Source organism: Bufo bufo, chromosome 5 (assembly GCF_905171765.1).
Source record: "Bufo bufo chromosome 5, aBufBuf1.1, whole genome shotgun sequence".
Taxonomy (NCBI): Eukaryota; Metazoa; Chordata; class Amphibia; order Anura; family Bufonidae; genus Bufo; species Bufo bufo.
In genome coordinates, this window is record NC_053393.1 from 526,747,889 (window position 1) to 526,765,883 (window position 17,995).

General features: G+C 48.3%; 1 protein-coding gene across 2 annotated transcripts; it reads left to right on the forward strand.

Moving 5' to 3' along the window:
* Nucleotides 1-431: 431 nt before the first annotated feature.
* GATAD1 (GATA zinc finger domain containing 1) lies at nt 432-16,953 on the forward strand. 2 transcript variants are annotated; one of them, XM_040431158.1, is made up of 7 exons: nt 432-565; nt 6,268-6,306; nt 8,056-8,274; nt 10,043-10,168; nt 11,121-11,180; nt 12,513-12,696; nt 15,859-16,953. In XM_040431158.1, the coding sequence occupies exons 3-7, from the start codon at nt 8,056-8,058 to the stop codon at nt 16,047-16,049; spliced, it is 780 nt and encodes a 259-aa protein (XP_040287092.1). In that variant the 5' UTR covers nt 432-565; nt 6,268-6,306; the 3' UTR covers nt 16,050-16,953. The 2 variants fall into 2 exon arrangements, with proteins under 2 accessions (XP_040287092.1, XP_040287093.1); XM_040431159.1 differs by having other exon boundaries at nt 438-549.
* The last annotated feature ends 1,042 nt before the right edge of the window (nt 16,954-17,995 follow it).

The following is a 17,995-nucleotide window of genomic DNA, read 5'->3' on the forward strand; positions in this document are numbered from 1 at the left end:
CTCTTTCCTTTGCACCACGTTTGACAATCCTCTTCCACATTCCGAAAGGATCCAAATTACTTTACTGCGGCCACACAGTGGGTTCCACAGGGCGGTCATATCCAACCTAATCTAATGAATATGTGGAAAGACATCCTCCAAAAAATGGGGGTACTGAACATTTGACTTGCCATGATATGGTGCAAATGCCACCCTGTTGGCTGTCAGCGCTCTGCTACAATCAACTTTGTGGAATATGGAGAGGTCCCTTTAAATCAACAGGTCGCATAAAAATGACCTGTCATCAGCTTTATAGAATGTGGAGCGGTCCCTTTAAATCAACAGGTCGCATAATAATGAGGTATCCGTTTCCGACCATTCCATCCTCTACGTTGACTGGTTGCCCGCGTATTACGTCATCGCAATCATGGCAAATCAGCTTACGAGGAGCTCCGTGACCCGGATGTACTCGCTGTGCGCTCAGACTACGGAGGCCGTGTTGTGTTTACGGCGGTGCCGCTCCTCCTGGTGGCCTGAGAGGAATCCGTAACCGACCTCCGGGGATTGCAGGTCTGTCCATCCTGAGGTGCGTTTAAAATGAGGCATGCTGGGACATGTAGTTCTTAGCGGGGGTTGTGCACGCTGATTGGCTGGTTGTGTAGATGAAGGAGATGGGGCTGGTCAGGGCAGCAGCATGCCCGCTCCCTGGGTGAGCCTTCATGGAGAGATTGCTAGAGCTGCCATCGGCCTCCCCCATCATGCTGTGCGGCCGGTGCATTCCAGGGGTCATACACTTTGCTGGTACTGGGTGCAGATTTACTGCAGGTACCCTTATACTCCAGAGCTGCGCTCACAATTCTGCTGGTGGAGTCACTGCATAATAATGATCAAATGTGTACAGATAATATTTTATTGCAGAGTGGAACCCGGACACATCCATCCTTCCTCCACTCAGCCCCTCTATCCGATGCTCTCCATTGCCCTTTTTCAGCAGATCCGGTCTCTGCCAGGGGGAGGCTTTGTTAAAGAGGTTGTCCGCTCCCAAAATCTAAATTCTCTTTATATGCTCCTAACACCCCTCACCATGCCTACATATGCCCCCAATACCTGTTTCCATGTCCGAGCTTTCCTTCCCCCCGGAAGAAATCAGATTATCCTGGCAGATCTGTTTACTTTCTTCCCTTCTTGTTTTGTTGAATACATAACTTTATTGATACACAAGCCTGGCTGCACTGCACAGAGATGAGTCACAGGCTGGCCACGCCCCCCACTGCTCTGCCTGCAGCAGCTACTCCTATAACTCCTGTGTCCATGTTACTACAGCCAGACATGAATCTACTTCTCTGTGTCTAAATCCCATTATTGACCGTCCACAGGCTCTGCCCTCACATGTGTCCTATCCGATCCTGTGTGATACAGCCTGCTGAGCGGTGTATCTAATCCCATCACTGACCGTCCACAGGCTCTTCCCTCACATGTGTATCTAATCCTATCCTGTGTGACACAGCCTGCGGAGCTGTGTATCTAATCCCATCACTGACCGTCCACAGGCTCTGCCCTCACATGTGTATCTAATCCTACCCTGTGTGATACAGCCTGCTGAGCTGTGTATCTAATCCCATCACTGACCGTCCACAGGCTCTTCCCTCACATGTGTATCTAATCCTATCCTGTGTGACACAGCCTGCTGAGCGGTGTATCTAATCCTATCCTGTGTGATTCAGCCTGCTGAGCTGTGTATCTAATCCCATCACTGATCATCCACAGGCTCTGCCCTCACATGTGTATCTAATCCTACCCTGTGTGATACAGCCTGCTGAGCGGTGTATCTAATCCCATCACTGATCATCCACAGGCTCTGCCCTCACATGTGTATCTAATCCTATCCTGTGTGATACAGCCTGCAGAGCTGTGTATCTAATCCCATCACTGACCGTCCACGGGCTCTGCCCTCATGTGTATCTAATCCTATCCTGTGTGATACAGCCTGCTGAGCTGTGTATCTAATCCCATCACTGACCGTCCACGGGCTCTGCCCTCACATGTGTATCTAATCCTATCCTGTGTGATACAGCCTGCTGAGCGGTGTATCTAATCCCATCACTGATCATCCACAGGCTCTGCCCTCACATGTGTATCTAATCCTATCCTGTGTGATACAGCCTGCTGAGCTGTGTATCTAATCCCATCACTGACCGTACACGGGCTCTGCCCTCATGTGTATCTAATCCTATCCTTTGTGATACAGCCTGCTGAGCTGTGTATCTAATGCCATCACTGACCGTCCACAGGCTCTGCCCTCACCATCTCCAGAGTGTAATAAACAGCTGGAAGCAGGAAGCGTATCTAATCCTATCCTGTGTGATGCAGCCTGCTGAGCTGTGTATCTAAACCCTTATGCACATGACCGTATCCATTTTGCGGTCTGCGAGATGCAGATCCACTAAATAAGGATACTGTCCGTGTGCGACCTGCATTGTTTTGCAGTCCCATTGATTTCTATGGACTTCAGGTCTGCATTATGAGGACCAGAATAGGACATGAGCGGACACTGCTTCCCACACCCGTATATATCCGTACAGCACAAGATAGAACGTCTTATTCTGGTCCTCATAATGCAGATCTGAGACCCATAGAACTCAATGGCTCTGGAAAAAAGTGCACGTCTCACACAGGCAGTATCCTTATTGAGCAGATCTGCTACTTGGAGAAAGCAGAACGGATGTTGCATGAGGCCTAATTTTTATATTTTTTGGTCCTGACTGCTGAAGGGTTTATCTTGGGCCATCATGTGTGATACACGTGAGATAAGACCATGATCAGCCTGGGAATCACAGTCCGTGTGTCGCCGCATCTCTCAGGCCGACCGCACTCTCCTGACCAAACTGACGATATGACAGTAATTTATAATACAGCCAGTCTCTTATCTGGTCGGGGAGCCGAGGTTGGCCTGGAAATTGTGGCTGACACGTGGACTGAGCCATGGATTCCTGGGCCGATCACAGTAGTTTGCATGATCCCTATCACTCATACTGAGCTGCCATAACAGTGTCATGCACAGTGTCTCCATAACAGTGTCATGCACAGTGTCTCCATAACAGTGTCATGCACAGTGTCTCCATAACAGTGTCATGCACAGTGTCTCCATAACAGTGTCATGCACAGTGTCTCCATAACAGTGTCATGCACAGTGTCTCCATAACAGTGTCATCCACAGTGTCTCCATAACAGTGCCATCCACAGTGTCTCCATAACAGTGCCATCCACAGTGTCTCCATAACAGTGCCATCCACAGTGTCTCCATAACAGTGCCATCCACAGTGTCTCCATAACAGTGCCATCCACAGTGTCTCCATAACAGTGCCATCCACAGTGTCTCCATAACAGTGCCATCCACAGTGTCTCCATAACAGTGCCATCCACAGTGTCTCCATAACAGTGCCATCCACAGTGTCTCCATAACAGTGCCATGCACAGTGTCTCCTTAACAGTGCCATCCAGTGCCCCCTATTTGCCATCCAGTGCCCCCTATTTGCGATCCAGTGCCCCCTATTTGCCACACCGTTGGGTATTTCCACTGAGATTTCATATAATTTCTGTAATAGGATGCCGAACCGTTACACTCATTGGCGGTGACGCCGCGCCGTTACACTCATTGGCGGGGACGCCGCGCCGTTACACTCATTGGCGGGGACGCCGCGCCGTTACACTCATTGGCGGGGACGCCGTGCCGTTACATACGTCAGCTCTCAGTTTCCTCTTTGTCTTATTCACATTGATCTCTTGTCTATGTTATGGGATATTACGTAGCACTTTATAGCTATCATTTTATTATTTCTTGCTTGTGATATTAATATTTTCCTCACTGTTCTTTACTGTGCTGGCAGGGCGTTGCTTCTATCTTGGGGCAGGCTTTATTATGGATCTGTGCTGCGGTTTATTTTATTTGTTACCCTGATATTTGTTTATTGACTGGACTGTATCGGTTGTGATTGTTATATTGGGGTCTATTTACACAGAACTCGCCTGTAGAAGAAAGTCTGTAATGTCCTTACCATCCTAAAGTTGTAAGGATCCGACACATGACATAACTGGCCTGGACTGTGGACGTCGGGGCCCAAATCATTCCTTTTCTCACACAGAAGGCCACGGGTGTAGCTGCTGCCACTAGAAGGCGACACTAAGCAAAAAAAAGTGTTAGCTCCTCCTCTCAGCTATACCCCTTCTGCAGACACTGAGCTAATCAGTTTTAGCTTAGTGTCTGTAGGAGGCAGACATTTTTTTCTGCAGGTCTGCCAAAGTTTTGAGAGTAATTGCTTCAACATTGTCTACCGCGACTGCTCTCATTTGTTCCTTGTTGCACGGCATCCCGTTCCATGGGTGGCCTATTGGCTAGACACGGTACCTCCAATCGCCCGTCATCGGTGGTATTTTGGCACTACTGCTGGAGACTGTGACTGCTTCACACTACCCCCTTCCTCAGGTAGTCTTAGTTTGGATTCCAGGTTCTCTTGCCCTGACTCTTGCCCGTCATGGTCCCGCTGGAGTGCAGTCCGGTATGGTGTGTGGGGCCTTTGCCTTCGGGCATCCCTACTTCTTCCCCCAAGGGGGGCAAGTTTTGTCACATCTGCAGTTCTTTGGCCCTTGATATCCAGACGCCATTTTCATTTCGTCTTTTTTTTTTTTCCCTGGGGTTTTGATCCATGGACATCACTCCTTAGCAGACGTCTGGATCCAGGCTACGTATTTCTCTCCTGTATCTTCTGCAATCGCTCCGTTGCTTCTGGTGACTGACTTGTCTTCATTCTTGTCCACCTTGTGGATATTCTGTGTGCTCTCCACTTCTTCTGAAGTCTCCTAAGCCGTGACTTATATTCCCTGGGCTGTTCTTTCTTCTGCCCGGCCGGAGCCTCTGCGTCTTCTGCCGCTCTCTGGCCGGCCTTCCGGGGAATGGTTTTTCCTGTCCCTTTTCAGGGTTCCTGGTGTGTCCTTCTCCCGCTTTTCTGTGCGGGGCCTTGGATTCGTTCTGTTCTTGTTTCCTCCCCATGGTACTGCTCTTTAATGTCGCATGGTCTTCTGTGTCCCCCAATGATATGAAAAATAGGATTTTTTTTGTGCTTACCTGTAAAATCCTTTTCTCGCTGAGTTCATTGGGGGACACAGCTCCCACCCCGTATGTACATTACTGGTTCTTCTGGTTCTTGATGATGACCCATCTCCGGTTTTCTTCCTTTTTATTGTTTTCTGTTGACTTCTCCTGGCTGCTTCTACTGCTTTTGTACAAACTGATCCGCTCAGAGTCTGCAGGACGGGTATAGCTGAGGGGAGGAGCTTAGTGTCGCCATCTAGTGGCAGCAGCTATACCCCTGGTCTTCTGTCTCCCCCAATAAACTCAGCGAGAAAAGGATTTTACAGGTAAGCGCAAAAAATCCTATTTTTCCTGGCACATGCACAGATGAGGTGGATTCAGGGCTTTGTGCATTCACCAGGAAGAGGTACAGTCCTGGCCTCATCCACTCTGAAAGTGACGTCCTGTCCGCGGCCCAGGCCGGGGATCTGGTAAAGGACCTGACGCCGCCAGATGCAGAATTTCCAGAAGTGGAGGGTCACATGACCGGGTCCATAGTTTAGAACAGTAATTATATTACAATAATTATATTCTCAGGATAGGTCATCAATATCAGATCGGCGGGGGTCCGACACCCGGCACCTCTGCCAATCATCTTTATGAAGGGAAGGGGCACACAGTGCGTGCCGTCTCCTGTCTCTCTTCCTGAAGGGAAGGGAGACGGCACATGCGCGCTGTGTGCACCTTCCCTTCATACAGCTGATCGGCAGAGGTGCCGGGTGTCGGACCCCCGCCGATCTGATATTGATGACCTATCCTGAGAATAGGCCATCCATATTAAAAGCCCGGAGATCACCTTTAACTGAAGAAATTGTGGAAGCCATAGAACCATCAGGAGACAATAGAAAACAGCTCCAAATAATAAGGAATCAGTTCATTGTGAGACAGGCGCCACATGGGGGCCATTATACTGTTGGGGCCACCACAGCAGCAGCGCAGCCCAGCGGGTATCTACAGGTTCTCAGTATGGGCCTATGTTCTAACTTGTGATCCATGGGTTAGGGATCACTGCACTAGACTCTTTTGGCATTATATTATTGCCAAACTATCCCCCCAAATGGGACCCCTTCCCTCAGTATGTTTATGTTCCCTATGGAGGTTCATGGTAAGGGGTTTTGTCATCTTACAACCCTTTAACATTTGATTGTTTTGTCTTCTAGGTGATATGTAGATGAACGGACATTGACAATTTGCAAAAGGTAAGTTCCTAAAATCCTCATCTTCCCACGACAGTCAGGTTTGGTGTTTTATAGATATCAGGTGTATAGAGCCACATGTCCCATATACCCTGTAGCGAATAGTACTGATCACGGCTGTGCCCCCAGTAGTTATAATGCCTCCTGTAGTGCCCCTGGTAGGGATCGACCGATTATCGGTTTTGCCGATATTCAGGATTTTTTATGTTATTGGTATCGGCATCTATTTTGCCGATACCGAATCGGGGACAAGGATCGCGCTGCTCTCAGCGCTCTCTGTGTTCCCTCAGCAGCACAGGGGAGAAGGAAGCAGTGTCTCCCCCCCCCCCTGTGCCGCTGCTGCCGCCACCTATGAGAGGAGAGAGGAGGGGAGGGGCTGTGGCCACTGCGCCACCAATGATGTTAACTCACTCATTCATTCAAATTCAACAGGAGGCGGGTGCTGGCTGCAGAATCATATAGCCGGCTCCCGAGCTCTATGACAAGTAGCTGCCATCCGCGGCCGTTAACCCCTGCCGCACCTGAGGGGTTAACTGCCGCGGATCGCAGCTACCGCTCATAGAGGTCGGGTGCGGCTATATGATTCTGCAGCCAGCACCCGCCTCCTGTATATGAATTAATGGGCGAGTTATCTTCATTGGTGGCGCAGTGCGCCCCCCCCCCGCCTGCGCACCCAAGCCCCCCAGTATTAATCATTGGTGGCAGTGGCCACAGGGTCCCCACCTCCTCAGTGGTGGCAGTGGCAGCCTCTGATCGGAGCCCCAGCAGTTTAATCCTGGGGCTCCGATCCGTTACCATGGCAGCCAGGACGCTATTGAAGCCCTGGCTGCCATGGTAACCTCCCTGCTGCTGTGTGCACTATGCACAGGGCAGCAGGGAGAGTGTGAAATCCTATTTGCCCTAACAGAGCTCTATTAGGGTGAATAGGACGAGGGTTCTAGCCCCTAAGGGTTCTAAAAGTTAGTAAAAAAAAAAAAAAAGTAAAAAAAACCACAAACACCAAAATATTAAGTATAAATGAAAAAGATTTACAAAAAAAAAGTTACACGTTAACAATAAACATGTTCATTTTTAACAGATTTGTGTAGGAATTTTTTGTTTTTTCAAAAATGAAAATGCACAGAATATCGGTATAAATTATCGGCTATCGGCCTGAAAGTTCGCAGATTATCGGTATCTGCTCTAAAAAATCTATATCGGTTGATCCATAGCCCCTGGTAGTTATAATTTTCCCCTGTAGTGCCCCTAATAGTTATAATTTTCCCCTATAGTGCCCCCAGTAGTTATAATGCCAACTGTAGTGCCCCCAGTAGGTATAATGTCCGCCTAGGCTCCAGGAATTGTGGGGGACCCAGTGGTCACCCTCCAGCTGTCATATAATGATAACCTGTTATATAGATTTTGTTTTATAGGAACACCCCTTAAAGGCGTTGTTCGAAACCTAAAAAATGTTGGGGTAGCCATGCAAGGACTCAAAAAAACTATTCCGCAGTGATGTGTGCAGGAATGGCATGTAACTGCTGGGGCGGTCACACCCGTTCCTACACACCTCACGGCTGAGGCCATTGATTGAACCATTCTTTTTTATTTTGACACCATTCTTGGTCCCCCCCCTAAAGTCTCAGACAACCCCATTAAACCTGCAGTACCACCGCCAGCACAGTACGTGAAGTGGGGAGACGGTCATGGTTTCTGCGGAGGTATATACTATGTGTACATAGTCACTGTTGGTATTGTGCCAATCCTTTATAGATGCCCCTTGGACTGAAGCCAACATGCACCATGTGCAAAACCACCTCCTCGTCCATGTGGAAGAAAGGAAGCCAGGGAGAGATCCTCTGCAACAGCTGCACCGGGAAAGGCAGCTCCGGGGGTGGTAACTACACCGGCAGCACCGCGGCAAGCAGCACTGGCACAAGTTTTGCCAGTACTTCGACTGCCCAGCAGAGTAATGGAGGCAGCACCAAACAGGTAAGGGATGAGTGTCCTTCTCGTTGGTGTACGTTGCCAAAGTTTGTATTACGGGGGCTGTCCATGATCAGAAAAACATGGCTGCTGTCTTCCATAAACAGTGCCACCGCTGCCCGTGTGCTGTGTCTGGTATTACAGCTGAGCTGCATTACCATACATAACCTGTGGATAATTGTGCCGCAGTTTTTGGGTGGCAATGACAGTGTTTGTTTAAACCTGTACAAGCCCTTTATCATCCCCTTTAGATTGCCCAGCAGAGGGATAGGGTGAAGGGGCATCTGGGTACTTTTCACTAGGGGTATTCCTTTGTCGCTGAACTACTGGACATAATTGCACTCATTGCAGTAAAATTCTCATAATCCGGCATCCTTGGGACAGACTATCAGACAAAAACAACCATACACCTATATGTATCTACTTACTGAGTGGCCCTCATCAGTGGGCCGGTGGCAGGCAACGGGTCTTCAGTAGAGATAAGCAAATCGATTCATACGAGTTCGTGAGCAGCGAGTGGCCAGAAGTGTTTCGACGCGTGCACAGTTGCCGCTCCGTTACCAGCAGCAGACTCTGCAGCGGTGCAAGCACGAGATGTTCAGGGCTGGGCGGGATATTCGGTCCTGTCAATCAAGCAGCAGGGGGAGCCCCTTACCGCTCAAGAACCGTGATAAACGCATTGATTCACTCATCTCGAATTCGTAGCCGGTCATAATGGCGTCATGTTTTTGTGCTGGATATATGGAATTTTACTGTAATTGTCACCTCAGACATCAATACTGTCCGTCCAGCAGCTGAGAAATAGCCATCCAAATGTTAAAGGGGTTCTCCGGTACTGCAGTAGTGATGGCTTATCAGTAGGTTGATGGGGTCCAACTGTCAATCAGTTGATTGAAGGGACCTCTCTGTGGCCCCTTCATCGGTTGCTAGGCACAGCGCCATATTTTCAGTAGTGCATGATATTGCAGCTTCATCCATTCAAATGAATGGGGCTGAGCTGTAATACTGGGCACAGCTGCTGCTGGGTCCAGAGCTAAGGATAGGCCCTCAGTTTCGCAGTTCTAGAGGACCCCTTTAAAGGGGTTCTGCACTAGTTTCCCGACCTCTCAGACTAGCGGGACCTGCATTGGTAATCATACTTACCTGATCCCCAGCTCTGGGTCCCAGCTTGTTCGCTCCCCAACCCCAGCTGCTTGTCTTGGGTCCCTCCTTGTAAACTTCCGGTTTGACGCCGCTGTGGCCAGTCACTGTTCGCAGTGTTGATCTCCTCCCGGGGTGTCATGTGATCATTTGACATGATGCAAGAAGAGCATTGGCCTGTGATTGGCTGCAGTGGAGTCAACAGGAAGTTTACAACGCGGGACAAGCAGCGGAGGCCGCTGCTCGAACAAGCCGGGACCCAGTGACGGGAAACAAGTATAATCAGAAACGGGGGTCCCGCCAGTCTGAGCGGTCTGGAAATGCAGTGCACAACCCCTTTAACAAGTATTCGTGGTGGCTCCCCTCTTTCCTCATCTCTCCTCTGCCCTCGATGCGGCTGCCAGACGTGGACTGAGCTCTGCAAACAGCCACGCAGACTGTGCAACACTCTTTCCATAGCTCCCCTTGAATGGATTGGGCGTTGTGGAAACGGCAAAGCACAGTCCGTCTGCTGCAAAAAGGCGAGGAGTGGGCCATCCCAGGAGGTTTATCAGTCATTCGGGGAGTCCGGATAGTTGTGTGTCCCATTTCTCCGCTCCTATGACTCTTGTGAACTCTTCTTCTAAAACTATAGTCCAAGCAGGAAATCCACAGGAGATCGGCCAGACTGAGGAACACGAAATACAAGTCTGCCCCAGCGGTTGAAAAGAAGGTTTCCACCAAGGGAAAAGGCAGGCGACATATATTTAAACTGAAAAACGTAAGTACATACAATATCTATCAGTCTTGTGTAGTATAGGAAGGCAGGAAAGCCCACGTCATGGCGGCCCTAACCTCTCCGTCTGCACTGCACTTCGCTCTGATAACTGTCCTGTTAGTGTAACCAGCTATGCTCCTATACCTGTGATGGCTAACCTCCAGCACTCCAGCTGTGGTGAAACTACAACTCCCAAGATGCACACTTGCTTGGCTGTTCTCAGAACTCCACATGGAGCATGCTGGGAGTCGTAGTTTCACCACAGCTGGAGTGCCGGAGGTTAGCCATCACTGACCTATTGTTATCCCCTTGGAAGTAAATGGTAAAGTTTAATATTCAATGACGGCAAGCAGAGATCTTGAAAACCGTGAACATTTGAGAAAGAATCTATATATTGGTATTGTTGATTCATGGTCCAGAAAGCAGTTTGTTGAAACCACAATCCCCTCTTTGCAGTAGCCAGTTCGGTGAAGCTGGCAATGACACGAGATTCTGACCGTTTAGGCGATCGGTTGATCTGCATTGATGGCTACTAGTCTTGTTGATGCCAGTAAGTGACCATACTGGTTTATACATGACAGTGCCTGTTATGGGTGACCACGGTCATTTAAAGGGATTATCTCATGAAGACAGCCCCTGTCCATTTGTCCTATTTGAGCATGTGGACATTATATAAGGGCTGTTCCCATGCGGGACCCCCCTGTAGGAGCCAAAATGGAGAGTCAATGCCCTTCTGGCAGCCTCTAACCATCCACGTATCACAGTGACAGCAGCCATGTAATACTCTATTTCACCTCTAGTGGCCATTGTAGAGGAATTGCTTGGCTGTGGAGCGATCAGTGGATTACCCCGGAGGCTGCGTTATGATAGATCTATTCTAAAATTAATTGGCAGAAGTTTTTGGGATACATTTTAGTGATTTTTTTTTTTCTTTTTTCTCTTTTTGTTTTTGTAGCCTATTAAAGCTCCAGAATCTGTGTCTACAATAGTGACTTCTGATTCCATCTTCCACAAGGTAAGTCATTCTGTGCAGTAAGTGATAGTCACATAAAACATATTACACTATATATTGTATGTATGGACATGGTGGAAATCCACACAACCTGCTTATCTCCACTTCTTATACAGTTGCTGCAGTAAATCCCTTCCCTGCCCCAATCCACAAAACCTTTTTTTTTTTTTACATTACCGGTTATTTTTTGGTCTTTATGTGAGCGCTATGTAAAGCCTTGCAGATGCAGGAACAGCAATCTGCCGCTCCGTCCCCATCCTTCATAAAGTGATGGTAGATCTTAGCAATAAATCGTCACTTACAAGGTTGGAATACCCCGGCACAAGATATAAAGGGGTTTGTTCAATATATTTAAAAATCTTGGACAAGCCCTAAAAAGTCAAGAAATAAAAGAAAAACCTGTTATACTCCCCCTTTTCTCCAGCGCTGGTCCGATTCTCCTTCCATTCTTTGTGGTGGCGACTTCCCTGGATAAGTCATGTAACCTCCACAGCTCATCCCTGTCCGCAGTGGTTTACCGTTGAGGACAGTGATGGGCTGTAGCAGTTGGTAAAGTGCCTGGGTACGGGTCCTGACCGCTGAGGACCGTGTTTGACTGTAGGTGTCACGTACCTTCTCACTGTATTCCCATCTTGTAAGCAATGTCTTATTTTTAGGATCGGCCATCACTTTATGACGGTGAGGATCTGATCCTGACAACCCTTTTAACCACTGATAGGGCCCCATCTATCTGTCCTGTGAATGGAGAGGCGGCCACATGAGGACACTCTCCATTTACTTCTGAGGCAGTTATGAAAATGGCCAACTTAAAGGGGTCGTCTCACTTCAGTAAGTGGCATTTATCATGTAGAGAAAGTTAATACAAGCCACTTACTAACGTATTGTTATCCATGTTGCTTCCTCGGCTGGCTGGATGCACTGCTCGTTTCCATGGTTACAGACCACCCTGCAATCCATCAGCGCTGGTCGTGCTTGCACAGTATAGGAAAAAGTGTCAGCCTCTCTGGTGGCCGGGACCGTGGGAGCGCTCATAGGCTGGTGCTTTTTTCTATATTGTCCAAGCACGACCATCACTGATGGATTGCAGGGTGGTCTGTAACCATGGAGACGAGCAGTGTATAATATAATGGAAAAATGAATCTAGCCAGCAAAGGAGGCAACATGGATAATCAGAATACATTAGTAAGTGCCTTGTATTAAATGCCACTTACTGACGTGAGACAACCCCTTTAAGTGCACTTGTGGATGTGTCATAAATATCCCACGTGGGAGCACCCCTTTAGGTAATGTAGCCCAGCTTTCCTATAGTACCTGGCTTGTCTTTGCTCCCTGCAGGGTCTGTATTATCAGACTGGGGATGTGATTTCGGTCGTGGATGATGATGACGGTAAAATATACTATGCCCAGATCAGGGGCTTTGTTCAGGATCAGTACTGTGAGAAGAGTGCAGCCCTGACATGGCTCATCCCTACAGCCTGCAGCCCAAAGGACCGCTTTGATCCAGCGACCTACATCGTCGGTAAGTGCCTGACCAAAGGAGTGTATTTAGACAAACATGCAAAGCAGTGGAAGTGTCTGCACTATACTCAGGGGGGCTTCTACTGCGCCCCCTAAACCTATTCATACTGTCTGTCTTAGGCCTCATGCACACGACCGTTCCCTTTTTTGCGGTCCGCAAACCGCGGATCCGCAAAAAAACGGAAGCCGCCCGCGTGCCTTCCGCAAGTTATGGAACGGGCGGCCCATGGTAGAAATGCCTATTCTTGTCCGCAAAACGGACAAGAATAGGACATGTTATATTTTTTTTGCGGGGCCGTGGAACGGAGAAACAGATACAGACAGCACACGGAGTGAAGTGAATGGGTCCGCACCCGAGCCGCAAAAACTGCGTCTCGGATGCGGACCTGAACAACGGTCGTGTGCATGAGGCCTTATGCCAGAGAGAGCTGAGCTCTGTACTTCTGTTTCCAGTAGCCCTTTAGAGAGACGGCGCACATGCTCGATGTTCCCCTCCATACTTTTTGGGGAACGGGACCCCCGTTTTCATGATTGTTGGGGTGTGACCACCCATCAAATACTCCTGTGGCTAGAGAATACATTTTGTATTGTGGGAATTGAACCAATTTATAGTATGTGCCAGCAATGTAGCACAGCTGATATCCACCAGTAAAGGAAAGGATCGGACATAAACTCTGATCCTGGCCATTTAATTCCCTAGATGCCGCAGTTCATAGGGACTGGAGCCTCTAAGCAGTTAGACAAGGGCCACACGCAGGTGATCGCACTCACTGCAATATTGGGGTATTTTATACGATCCAGCAGTCACGTTTACCTGTCTGGGACTATTGCTAGTTTATACCATCAGTGTCAGATAGGTTTGGGTCGCACCTCTGGGACCCACTCCTATCTCCAGAACGAGGCCCCTAAAGTGAAGGAGAGCACACCGCGTATAGGTAGTCACCTCTCCCGTCACTGCTATGGGACTGCCGGAAAAGGCCAGCTCTCGGCTATTTTCCAAATTCCCATAGAGGTGAACGGTGGGTGGCCGTGCATGCCGGCTGCTCTCCCTTCACTACAGAGGGCCTAACTTTCCCCATGTACTATGTAACAAAAAACATTAAAGTAAGAATAAAATTAACTTAGGGCTCTTTCACACTTGCGTTGTCCGGATCCGGCGTGTACTCCATTTGCCGGAATTACACGCCGGATCCGTAACACCGCAAGTGAACTGAAAGCATTTGAAGACGGATCCGTCTTCAAAATGCTTTCAGTGTTACTATGGCAGCCAGGACGCTATTAAAGTCCTGGTTGCCATAGTAGTAGTGGGGAGCGGGGGAGCAGTATACTTACAGTCCGTGCGGCTCCCGGGGCGCTCCAGAATGACGTGAGAGCGCCCCATGCACATGGATGACGTGATCCATGCGATCACGTCATCCATGCGCGTGAGGCGCCCTGACTTCACTCTGAAGCGCCCCGGGAGCCGCACGGACGGTAAGTATACTGCTCCCCCGCTTCCCACTACACTTTACCATGGCTGCCAGGACTTTAGCGTCCTGGCAGCCATGGTAACCATTCAGAAAAAGCTAAACGTCGGATCCGGCAATGCGCCGAAACGACGTTTAGCTTAAGGCCGGATAAGGATTAATGCCTTTCAATGGGCATTAATTCCGGATCCGGCCTTGCGGCAAGTGTTCAGGATTTTTGGCCGGAGCAAAAAGCGCAGCATGCTGCGGTATTTTCTCCGGCCAAAAAACGTTCCGGTCCGGAACTGAAGACATCCTGATGCATCCTGAACGGATTTCTCTCCATTCAGAATGCATTAGGATAAAACTGATCAGGATTCTTCCGGCATAGAGCCCCGACGATGGAACTCTATTCCGGAAGAAAACAACGCAGGTGTGAAAGAGCCCTTAATTGGTATCACTGTGTCTATAAAGGTCCACACAATTCTAATGTCACAGTATTTGTCCTGCACAATGAACGCTGGAAATGTGGAACTCCATGTTTACGGTCTCGTGAGGGGCCTTATCCTAGAGCAACACAGCACAATGTTTTTATGGAGAGAGTGCTCGAATACCCAGGATCGGTGGTTTAGCCCTTAAATTGTCACCGTCAAAGGAGACCACAGGATATGTACCCCCCCCAAACAGCAGTAAAAAATAAATGCAATTTACCCCCGTATAGAACAAGGCATCAAACATCAGTGAAAAAGCTATTGCTGCTGCATTGCAGAGAGGTAAAAACCAAAAAATATAAATGAGGTGGTCATTAACGGGGTTGTCCAGCAGAGAAGAGAATTCTCAAAAGGTTCAGAGTCGGTAAAAAAAAAAAAGTGATACTCGCCGATCCCCTGCAGCTCCGAAGGCTTACTGGGTCACCCACTAGTCTTGGCACACAAGAAATGTGCGACTTTCACGGTGGAATTTGCTGAGTGGGCATTTCCTTTTTGATGAGATGGGACCAGGAAGCGGAGACCCTCGTAACAGGAGAAGTGGGGGGGGGGGGAGGATTGGTGAGGTGAGTACGGCTTGCTTTCTTTTTTTGTTTTTTAACCACTTTGAGCCCTTTGAGAAAAAGTTTGTCCCTCTGGGAAAAACCCCTTTTAGGGGTGAAGGAGTGACATATTAAATATTGTTGTGCTGGGACTTTATATTAACTGGGGAACAAAAGGATCACTTACCTGGTGTCCCCCTTTTTAGTTCCAGATTCGCTACCTCTGAGCCCCTTTTCTGCCATCCAGGGTGAAGAGCCACTTCTCAGACTACCTGGTGGGCCAGACCGCCTCCTGCTTCTCCAGCTCTGCTCTTGCTCACGTGAGCAGCGCTTAGATGAGGTGTTTTGGGCTACCAGATGCAGTCTGAGAAGCGGTGCGGCCATCTTGGATGGCAAAAGAGGAGCCCTGGAATTCATGGATCTGCAGATGAAAAGGAGGACACCGGGTAAGTGTTCTGTCCGTTCTCCAGTTAATGAGAATTTTTTTTTTTTTTCTGATGGTCGCTTTAAGTGTTCCAATCAAAGTCTCCTAATCTACTCCCATGAGAACATGGTCAGTGCTCGGCCCCTCTCCTGCTGCCGTCTGAATCCATTGCTTATGCCGTGATTATTCTCGCCCTATATTTCAAATCCTACGACTGGATGGTGTGACAGCGCCAGTGTTTTTGTTCCTTTTTGATTTCTCTAGGTCCAGATGAAGATCTTCCTCGGAAAATGGACTGTTTGGACTTTGTGTGCCATGCCCCATCTGAATACTTCAAGTCCCGATCATCGCCGTTTCCCACACTACCCTCCCGGCCTGAGAGAGGGTATATCTGGACTCACGTCGGCCCCACCCCTGCAATCAATATCAAGGATGCTGTTGGCAACCATTTATGATTGTGTCTGGACACTGGTGGTGACCCTGATAAACGAGGGGTCGGTCATGTAACACAGGAAGGTTTGTGGAATCGCAATAAGGACTCTCCTTCCAGCTTCTGTAGATTAGAGCGAAAGCCATAAACCAGTCACAGCATGGCGCAGGAGCTATTCGGATGCAGGAATGGCCCCCATAGTCCTGTAGCGCCCTCTATAGGGCTTCAGTCCACAGGGTAAACAGTGGCGTAAAAATACACAGTCTTCAGAAGTGACTTGTAGTGAGGAGCAACAGAGGATCAGATACATGTGAATTGTTGGGGTGTGCCCTAGGGGAAGCACAGAGCCTCACTTTTGGATAAGGTCGTGATCAGTGATCGGTGCAGCCGCTCGGCTTTTGATATTTTCTCCTTTTTTACCTTTTTATCATGGTACATTTTGATAATCTGTCACTAAATACAAGCTGCAGCGAGATCACGTAGCAAGGTGTTTGCTTTATAAACTCTGAGTGTATCACGATATAATGTACGTCGGTGACAGGCATGTCTGAACCCGAGAGATTAGCAGAACTGTATAGGCGCCGCTTCTCCCTGCCTACAGAATCTGTTCAGACCGCTTTTGCCGGACGTTCCATCTCCTCTGCCAACCAGTGATAGGACACAGTACTTTTTAATACACGCTACAGCTGCTGAAGAACCTCTTTTATGAACTGTACTGTGTTCCAGCTGCTGCAGAACATCATCATGCACACACACAACAATCTATGCTGGGCAGGAATCGTCCCGTTTTACTCTTCAAAAAGAGTTTCGGCAGCAGCTGAGGTGGGATTTATAAGAAGCAATATACTCCTTACTATCAGTATCCCATATACAGCAACCTTGTGTCTGTGTAGAGATTATATAGAATAAAGAAAAATGGCAGCACTCCCCAAAAAAACGAGTGGCAAGAAAAATACTTCATTCGCCCGTGTGGTCGCAACATTTCAGGTCATCCGTAGAGCCGATGTTATGTGCAAAATAATAGCGTTTATTTCCAAATACACAAATGAAAACATCATCAAAATATCAATTGTTAAACTGAAAATGAAGAAAAAGGAATAATAGGTTGTTAAAAAAATAAATAAATAAATAGCAGCGCTTGCATTTTCAGTTACAATCCCGAATATTTCCACTATAAACAGATTTCGCTTTTCTGTTGCGGACCAAGCACACCCAAGTCTATGGGTCTGTGAAAATCACTGACACGCATCCGTTTTTCACCGTAGACTAATAGGAGATTCTCTGGAAATTAATTTTCAGCTGAGCAACGGATGGTAAAAACGAATGCACGGACAGCTTCATGGATGAAATACATACAGACGTGACACGGAAATGTGAATGAGGCCTAAGGCATCCTGACCTCTTCCAGTATTTTGAAATATTCAAACTGGTCCATGGTGCCTGGTATGTGATAAATGGGCTGACTCCAGAGTATGAGAAGCATCTCCAAACCATTCTGCTCGCCCCTCCATGTTTTCCGGTCTTCACAGTGTACTGTGGCCTGAATTCAGTGTTTATGGGTCGTCTCCCAAACGGTCTGCCGCCTTTAGACCCAATAAGAAGAATCTTGTTCTCCTCTGTCCATAGAACGTTCCACCACTTCTTTAGGCCGGGCAATATGTTCTTTGGCAAGCGGTAACCTTTCCATCACGTCTTTTTCTCAGCAATGGTTCTTTACGAGGGTTTCTTGCAAATAGTTTGGCTTCACGTAGGCGTCTTCTGTTTGTAGCACTACTCACCGGTAGCTGAAGATCTTCTTTGATTTCCCTGGAGATGATCATGGATCTACACGGATGGTCGTATTTCTTTCCTACCACGTTTTTCGGGTTTGGTTTGCCACAGTGGAGATCATTTTAGCTGAGCAGCCAATTATTTTCTGCACTTTGTATGTTCTCCCCCTCTCCAATCAACTTCTTGATCAAAGTTCTTACT